The sequence below is a fragment of the Aythya fuligula genome, chromosome 23 (assembly GCF_009819795.1).
Source record: "Aythya fuligula isolate bAytFul2 chromosome 23, bAytFul2.pri, whole genome shotgun sequence".
NCBI classification, from domain to species: Eukaryota; Metazoa; Chordata; class Aves; order Anseriformes; family Anatidae; genus Aythya; species Aythya fuligula.
This window is the reverse complement of record NC_045581.1, coordinates 3,793,631-3,802,820: the sequence shown is the minus strand read 5'-3', so window position 1 is coordinate 3,802,820 and position 9,190 is coordinate 3,793,631. Positions and strand designations below refer to the sequence as shown.

The 9,190-nt window shown below is 51.8% G+C and overlaps 1 protein-coding gene across 2 annotated transcripts in view; it reads left to right on the top strand.

The window, feature by feature from the left end:
• Nucleotides 1–3,877: 3,877 nt before the first annotated feature.
• RPS6KA1 (ribosomal protein S6 kinase A1) overlaps nucleotides 3,878–9,190 on the top strand; it is a 40,591-nt gene continuing 35,278 nt past the window's right edge. For both annotated transcript variants that reach the window (XM_032202331.1, XM_032202330.1), the window contains exon 1: nucleotides 3,878–4,024. In XM_032202331.1, the coding sequence (XP_032058222.1) occupies nucleotides 3,962–4,024 (63 nt within the window). In that variant the 5' untranslated portion in view covers nucleotides 3,878–3,961. The remainder of the gene's footprint in view (nucleotides 4,025–9,190) is intronic.

Genomic DNA, 9,190 nt, shown 5'->3' with positions numbered 1-9,190 from the left:
CCACGCTAAGGAAAAATGTCTCCCTGGGATCAAAACAAGGTGATTTATCATCTCTTCCTTCATAGTGGAAAAACAAAGCAGAAGAGGCAAGGAAATGAGATCTTGAATCACAAGTTGAGGATTAGAAGACAGGACATGGAGTTCAAATTCTATCCTGATGACCTGCTGAAGCCGTGACTCAGTTTCCCTATTAGTAGTGGGGATAACAACGAACCGAGGAACTGATTAGTGAATCTTAAAAATACAAAGAAGGTTGCTGTAAGCTCTAATTAAACGACTGTCGTAGTGTATACACAAAGCAGATTACACGAGCCTGTCTTTGGAAATCGTAGCAGGCATTTGGGACTCAGCTTGTGAGTTCTCATGCCTGCAATCTCTTTGCATTTCCTTATATGTTTAAAAGCGGCGTAGCATGAAGCATGAGGTTCAAGAAAGATGCTCCCTGGCTTCAGTAAAGAAAACGGATACGGTGAGCCATGGGAACGCTGTGTTGCTGTTGGGTTAGGTGGAGAATCACTTAGGCAGCTTTTAGCGTAACGAGGAGAACTCTGCCTCTTCAAAGCCTGATTGGATTTGGTAATGTGGATAAGCAGCCGTCTCGATACTTCCGCCGGGGAAGTGCTTCTTTGGGGATAACTGGCTTAACGAATGTTGTCAACCTCCCTGAAGAGGAAAATGTTACAAACCAAATGCCAGCCAGCTGCAGAGGCAAAAATATCTACAATTGTATTTGAGGAGGATTAGATTCTTTATTTCAAACCAAACCAAAACTGTAGCATTTTGAATTTTCAGCAAATTTCATACTGATGACAGGGCCAGCCAGTTGATCTGGAAGTCTCTGTTTACAATAACAGCAGCAGTCTGAACGGAAATGTAGAAATCATGCTATGAACTCTCTCCAGCCTGCAGCCCTCTCCAAAAAATGGCAGTATATACGTTTTAATCACTGTATTTAGCCATGACACTTACCCAAACAGCAGGCTGTGCTGCTCAGCTCCAAAGCACATTATTTGTACCCTGCTTTCAGGACAGGGGCTGTTTTTTATAGCTATTCTTTGACTAGAAAATAAATACCAGGGTAGACCACTAGCTCATTTCACTTACCCAGGTGTCCTCCTTTGGACTTGCTAACAATCTAGTGTGACACATTTCATGTTCTGTTAATCTCCTGCACTAGGCAACACTGAATCACAATTACTGAAGGAAGGTCAGTCTGATAATAGATTGCATTGCTTCTCTTTCAGCCCTGTAGATGGGGATTGAGAGACCTTTAGATTGTCTACCCAGCACTGCTGCTGAATTGCTGTGCTATTATGAAGTCTTTTCGGGGGGGTTGTATAATTTTGAGGATACTGTAGAGCTACCTCAGCAAAACTCTCTCCTAGCCTTTAACAAAAGTAGCTGCACAGATGCAGGACATAGTCATGCATAAATCATTTGTAGTCTCTCCAATATATTTAACCTGCTGCTTTATTAAAAGAATTGGGCAAGATAACTTGAGAATTTTGTTTAGGTGCAGTGGCACCCATGGGCGCAGAGCTGTCTTTTTCTTTGAGCCTAAAGAAGTCGTTGCTCCATAAAGCTTCATAATTTCTGTCTTTTGTCAAGCTCACGGTCAGCCTGCCTGTCATTCTGCTGTGAAATATGAAGGACTTTCTGCATCTCAATAGACATACAGGGGGGTGGAAGCAGCAGTTAGGTTCCTTTTTCCCTTCCCTTACTGAATTCCAATAGGTCTTGCTCTGCCCACAAACTGTTCTTCTGCATGTTGTCCGTCAACCTTTCATTGTGACCTTGAAAATTAAGACTCGCTTTTCTACCAGCTACCATACCACCCTATAAGTGCCGCGGTTCCTTCCAGTTTTCAGCACTTCACAAGGAATTTTTTATGTTTAGCATTTTTAATTTGTTGTTGTTTACAGTAACAGTCGTGACCTTGGGGTCAGAAACTTCTCAGGAGTTAATGACCAACTTGACTAAGATCACCCCCTCGGCTGCTGCAGATAACCGCTCAGCACCCGATCTTACCTGACCTGCAGGCACAAACCTGCCTTTGAAGCTGGGAGACGTTTTGTGGGTCACCTGATGGGAAATGTCCTTTGTGCCTGTCCTTATGGCTTACCTGCCCCGCGTGGGTCTGCCACCTGGGTGGGAAGCTCCAAGAGCAGCAGAATGTCACCCAAAGGTCACATTCATGGAGCCCGGCATTGAGGCACGGCAGGTCACACAGAGCAGTGTCTCATTTTGTTCTCCTTACAGAAAACATCGAGAGAACCCTTTGCTACACACACTTCTCTTCATGTTCCCACCGCAGACCTGTTCAACATGCACGCAGAGCAGATAGAAATCCAGAAAGGGAGATGCGTTTTGCAATTAAATGTAGAAGGTAAGTGGGACGCCAGTATTGACATCATCGTGTTACTGATGCCATTTAAAACAGGTTCCAATCTCCAGCAGCTGGAGGATGGATGTAACCAGACAGCACACCGTGTCCCAGGCAATACGGGGAAATTACGGACAGCTTTGGAGCTGAATGAATAACTCTCCACGAGATCTGCTTCAGCTTGCACCAAAAGTAAGTGATGTGAGTTTAATTGGCTGTAACAGGGCCTGGTGGGTTTGTGTTACTGAACGCCTTCATCTGGGACTCCAACACTGAGGGCACAGAGGGTGCTCTGCTCACAGGACTAGGAGGCAGCGGTTCCCAGGCTTGGCTCAAACACTTTCTGTCACCCTGGGAATTTTTTACACATGATTCCCCCATATGTGAAACAGATAACAGCCTAAACCACAGGCAGGTCCTGATGATGACTTACAGATTAGCTTAAGTGTTGTGAAGACTAACTGGAATTTTTCAGTGTTGTGCTCTGCCCTAATTGAGCTTTTTCTGAGTTCACTGCCCTCCCTGAACAGATTACAGGTTTAGGACTGTGCAATGCTGGCTTCTTGGGACAGATGCCTGCAGAATGCAAAACCTGAGCTCTGTGTGCTTTCACTTGGGCTCGTTAAATGGTATTTCCAGCCACACCTTGATGAGGTCAACTCTTAGTGATGCACCCTTTCTAAAAGATTTTTTTTATAACATTTCTGTAGCGAAACACAAAAACACAATGCCTTGGGTTTTGGTAACTTTTTCCTGTGTGAGAAGCCTGGCAAAGCAGAACAGCGATTGTACACAAGCACTTGTGCTTAAGGTTCCTTTCCTTTGAGGATCTCCAGACAGTGTCGAAAGGTGGATGTGGGTGTTTTTAATCTGTTTTGCCAGGAACAGAAAGGGGAGAAGGGCCCTACAAGCAGCAGTGAGCAGTGACTCCCTGTGCATTTCAAACCTAAAATACAGATTTCCCAGAGACGTTTCCTGCTTTAAACAGAAACACAAATTTTCTCTTACTGAGTTTACCCTCACAGCCTCTTCCTCTGGTAATGCCGTGTAGCACTGTGTGTACAGTGAGCCGGCTGCTGACTTCTGCAGCTCAAAAAGCGAAGGATCCTTCCAGGACACAGCAGAGCTGGACGCTCAGGGCAGTGTTACCTTGCAGCAGGTTTGCTGTTCGGGTGCCTTGGAGGATCTCCTCCCTAGCCAGTGCCTCACCACCACCTCCAACATCCCTTATGCCTACCGGGCACATCCCGAATTCACCAGCCCCCAAACCCTCCTCGCCTGGGGCACCTGCCCGGATCCCTCCCGCAACTTCCCCGCGGGCCCTTCCCTGCTCTCTCTGCCTCCTCCCCGGCAAAGCTCCCGATCCCCGGCAGCCCCCAGCCTCCCCCTTCCCCAAACCCCGGAGCCGTGCGGGCGGAGCGGCGCCGCCTTCCCCCGGCTCCCCCCTTGGCCGCCCCGCCCCGGCCCGCCCCGCCGCTCCCGGCCCGGCCCGGGGAGCCGGTGCCCAACGCGGGGCTCCGAGCCGAGCCGTGCCGAGCCCTGCCGAGCCCTGCGGGGCAATCACAGCCCGCCGGCAGCATGCCGCTCGCCCAGCTGGCCGAGCCCTGGCCCAACATGGAGCTGGTGCATCTGGACACGGAGGTGAGCGGGGCACCGGCCCTTCCCGGGGGGATCAGCGCCGCCCCCCCCCCCCCCAGGGGGGCTCCGCGGAACAAAGGAGCGCCCTGCCGGCCTCCCTTTTCCCTTCCTTCCCTTCCTCCTTCTTTCCTTCCTTCCCTTTTTCTTCCTTCCTTCCCTCCGCTCCTGCCCCGCCGCTGCCCAGCCCCGCGGAGCCTCCCCGCGCCTTTCCCCGGAGGGCTGCGGGCAGGGCTGGGGGCCGGCTCCCGGCTCGGATCGGGGGGGGCTGGAGGGCGGCGAGAGCTGCTCCGGCTGCTCCCAGCCTAAAGGGCTCTGCCTGCACGGCCCCGGGGCTGGGAGCGCCGGGGGCTTCATGGCTCCGCTGCTCGCCTTGCGGGGAACGATGAGTAACGTGTGAGTAGCGTGCACCTCTCTGCCCACCCAAACACAGGGGAAGGCTGGCCCTGCTGAAGGCCCCGGGAATAAACGCTTCTGATTTGGGGTTTTTCTCCTTAAGGTTTCCTTGCTGTCTGTCTGCCTAGACCCAGCTGCCCTGGCAGGCCTGGGTGCCAGGTTCGGGGTACCCAGGCATGGCTCTGTTTTACTTTGCTGGATGTGTGCGCTTCCCTCTTGCTTTGCTCTTTGCCTTTAATGAAAGCTTCCAGCCCAGATGTGCAGGACGGTGCACAGCATCTGCCCACATCTGCAGCCTTGCCTCACAGCCATTTCGGCATAAAGGGACAGCTTGGAGCAGTTCTCACCCGCTGCAGAGCAGCCAGCTGAGGCAGCGTGCTCTGGCACTCTTTAGTTAAACATCTCCTAATCCAAATTGGAACTAGCCGCTTCCCTGGAGGAGTGATAGGGGCGGTGTGGATTTTGTCCCAGGCGCTTTGCTCAGCCCCTGGTGCTCTCCCACTTGGCTGGATTGAAGGCTGTCACGCTCCCTTACCCCTCCTGTCACACTTAGGGATGTTGTGGTGCTTAACCGCTCAGATGTGCTTATTCCTATTCAACATTTTCACTTGAGGGACCTTTGCTTAGAGCACAGGCTGCGTTTCACTAAGCACTGCAGCGCCAGCAGAAAGGTCTGCTGGCAACCAGAGTGGGGGTTTCCTGATCTTCATCAGCCAGATGCGGCGAGGTTCCCCCCGGAGACTTCCCGGGGTGGGTGGGAGCCGTGCGGGGGGTCCCCGCGCTGCGGGCACGCATCTGGCACCAAGGTGCGGGTGCAGTGGGCTGAGGGCATCCGTTCTGAAGCATCGCTTGAGTCACGAGGATGTGTTTGTGCAGAAGGTGGGAGAGGATGGCAGTCCTGCAGCGACTTGATCGTCATTCCTGAGACCGCGTCACGTGCGCGGAGCCAGCCGGGTGTGCTGGGGTAGGTTCGAGCTGGATTACGGCGCTTTGTAATTGTGGTTTCTCTCTTCCGAAGCAGGAAGATAGCCTGGAAACTAGTCTTGTCATGGGAGGAAATGAACGCTAGTGCCCAGGGCGATAAATGCCATCGGTGAGATTCATTTACTGCCTAATCCCAGGGCTCAGGTGCCCGGCAGCCGGCTGTGTCAACATCACGAGATCTCTTGACCGGAACTGTGGGGGGCCCGCTGCGTTTGTCAGCCAGAGTCAGTTGTGAAGATCGTGGCAGCACCAAGAACGATTTCCCCACTGCGTTAGTTAACAGGTGTGTTAATTGTAAACGGAAACTTCAGGGCCTGCCTTCCCCCAGCTCACCTTGACCAGAGCTCTAGGTCAGCTCCAGGGTCGGGAGCAGCTTGCAGCTGATATTTCTGAAGGTCAGTCTCTTTACATCTCAGTGCCACCTCAAATGGGCTGTTAGCAATTTAGTTCCCTGAGGCTCGAGGTGAGCAGGTCCGTGTGCTGGATTCCAGCGAGGAAGATAACACACGAGTAGTTTCACCTCTGAGCCTGGCTGTCACCACCTGGGCCAGATGTTGCTGTGCTCCTTCAGGTTCTCCAGCCTGTTTGCAAACCGCAGCGAGGGACTTAGTCTCGGTGGGGGTTTGTTTTTACCTTGTGAGGTTAAAGTCACCGAGAGCAGAGGCCCGAGCAGAAAGTTTTAACCTCTCCCGGGCAAGGTGGTACCACGGAGAAATGCGAGAGACTTTTCTGGAATGTCAGTTACGTAAATTGCCTGGGATCCTTGCCATCGAGGTCTGAAACCGGCTTCCTCGAACCTTTGCTTTCTGAGTCACAGAAAGGTGCTGTCACCACGCTGGTGGAGGCATCAGACCTATTGTTTCAGATTTGGGGTTTTTCCACTGCATTCCCCAAGCGGTTGCTGCTGGGCACCGGTCACAGCTGGCGCCTGTTGTCCCAGTCTGCCAGGAGTGGGTGGCAGTGGGAGCAGGAACAGATCGGCTGCAGGAGACAAGTCCCTCTGTCCCGGGCACTGAGCTCGCTTCATAATACTTTTTCATTCCCTCTTCCCTCAGAAGCTTGTGTTATTCGGAATATTGCTTATGTAGTAGAAAAATCTGGCTGGGGCAGGGTACAAGTGACAGAGCGGAGTTGAATGACTTCATCACCATAGCGATGGAAACTGTCATCGGGGCTATGCGTTTCTTTAAACTCTTCTCTTGTTACACAAACATACAGCAACACAACTGACGTGGGATTACGACAAACCCAACCACTTCAAGCTAATTATTTTTGCCTGTATCATCCTTTATTGAGCAGAAGCTATTCATGAGTAACTATCTTTTTCAAGCATCTTAGCTGAACAGTGCATAAAACAGTGATCAAAGATACGGGAGGAAGCCAAGTGCCTTATGTCTCTGATATGCCTCATGCAGACTCTCCTCGGTCTGGACTGTGTGAGTTCTGCAGAAAAGAGCTGGAGATCTTTATTTTTTTTGCAGAATTCTTTCGTTTCTGTGAAGTGCAACAGGCAAGATCCACTTAAAAATAGAAATGAAACGTCTTGTTCTTGTGTCAAATGAGCAGAAGCTCTGGGGTGAAGGGTTTCTTCCCCTGCTGCTGCCTGCTTGAATGTTTCACCCTTCATCAAAGGGGGGGAGAAGGAGCACCCTCGGTACCTGCTCCCCGTGGCTTATATCTGGGTGTCTCGGAAGTGACCGGCCAAAACCTAGAGGTCCAGAAATAGCAGCAGGCTGCCTGGCTAAGCAGAGCTGTCGATAATCCAGGATGACTTGTGCTGATGGTGCTAACTATAGAGCGCAGGCCTTGATGGCAGCAGGAGTGGGCACAGGCGCGCGTGGTCCTGCCTGGGGTGAGACTTGTCCTGGTTTCAGATGAGAGCAGCGGTGGCTTGTTCTGTAAATTGCTCCTCCCTGTGCTGCAGATTATGTGGAATTAAAGGGATTTAAAATGCAAGATGCCCTAAGATAAATATCTCCAGGTTCAGCCAGGCTGGCAGTTATGTAACTGAATACACCTCTTTCCCGGTACACTTTTCTGCATGCCATGAAGAAAAAAGTTCTTAGAGCAGCGTGTGCATGGTAGGGCCTTTGCATTACCTCCCAGACATCCTCAGCTAGAGCTGCCCTTGCTGCCGGGCTGCCACCCCGCGTGGCCATCAGATGAGCTCTGCAATCACCGTGTCCCTCGGCCACGGAGCGGTGCTGGCTGGAAAGCCACAGGGACAGCGCGTGGCCCCTGGTGAGGGACGTGGGACCAAGCCCTGCTCGGTCTGCGTTGGCTCCTTGCTGCCGTGGGCACCCAAGGGAAGGCGCCGTGCCTCCCTCCTGCAGCAGATGCTGCCTGCAGGGAGCTCTTGGGGGTTGCTTTCCGAGCAGGACATCGAGGCCGCTCCTTTCCAAGCAGGAGAACAAGGTGCTGTAAGAGTGGCTGTGGCACAATCGGAGGCAAACACACATGCACTCGCTACCATGCTGTGCGTGGTATGCAGGGGGAGTGCAGGAATACAGCATTTTAAAGAGACAGACGTCAAACCCAGAAACCCTCCAACTATTTCAGCTCTCCTCGTGCTGCAGCAAATAGCCATATGTTATCCTGCGAGGTGGTGAGTCTGTAGTTGGGAGCGTGTTTCCATCGTGGAAGCTTACAAACGGCTCTCGAATCCCATATGAGGGCATAAAGGCTCTGTTTCTTCTCTCGGGTAGAAGGAAAACACTTGGCTGTAAATACTGCAATTCTCTCCTTACAAATCCATCCAACATCAGCTCGAGAACGTGACTGTTGCATTAGGAGCTTCATCTCGCTAAGGCCACAGATTTACGTGCCCAGGAAGCCTCCCTAGAACGGCCACTGTTCTGTTTGTTTCCACATCCCTTCCGTTCCCAGGTAGGATCGATTGTTATCAGCAGCAAGTGCACGGAACAAGTGTCCCTCGGGGTAGGGAGCTGATGAACTGCCGCGCTCAAAAGCTCTGGCAGGTCCTGGTGTCTCCCAGCTCAGCCCCGAAGCTGAGGGCTCGAACAGACCCTGCCTTTGCTTGCCAGATGCTGGTCTTCCCAGGGGAATAAAAGAGCTTGTCCCATGCATCAACTCATCCCCTCTCCTGACACGTGCCTTGTAGATCTGCTTTCCAGACCGTGAGCCAGGCAGTATTTCTCTGTCTGACATGGAAATCGTACTTCTTACGGGACTCGAGCTGTTTGAGACATAAACAGCCCTCCCAGAGCTATGGTTTTGATTAGCAGCAACTTACAAATTGTTGATCAGTGACAGCTGAGCCAGTAAACACGAGCATGCTTCCAAGTCTGGCTGTCTTCAGCACGGTGTCTCCCCCTCTTCGTGGAGCATATACATAAGCATAAACTCTTACTTCATTTCTTAGATATTCGGTGTGCTAATGTCACTAATAGCTCTGTGTAAACATCAGGGCTGTGTTCCTCTGGAAGAGCTTGGTGCGTGGCGGTGTGCGATGACTTCATTTCAGTTGTTGCCTGAAAATCCTAGGAGCTCAAACCCCGTTGTGAGTGGTACTAAGGGGACTTGGGGAGCTCAGAGTAACTCCGTATAAATGTAAATGTTGCAGGGCCAGCATCAGGCTGGGGCAGGTCTTCCTTCCCCTAGCTGGTGTGGCAGTTCTCTGCTCAGCTCTTCTGGGAGCTGCTGCAGGTTGTGCTGGCTGGGCTGAGTCGGGAGAGGAGAGAGCTGAACAGGAAGACCCATGGAGATTGGTGGCTGTGGTTTGAGTTATCTGAAAACCACGCTTGTACAGAAATTGAGCTCTTCAGTGCTCCA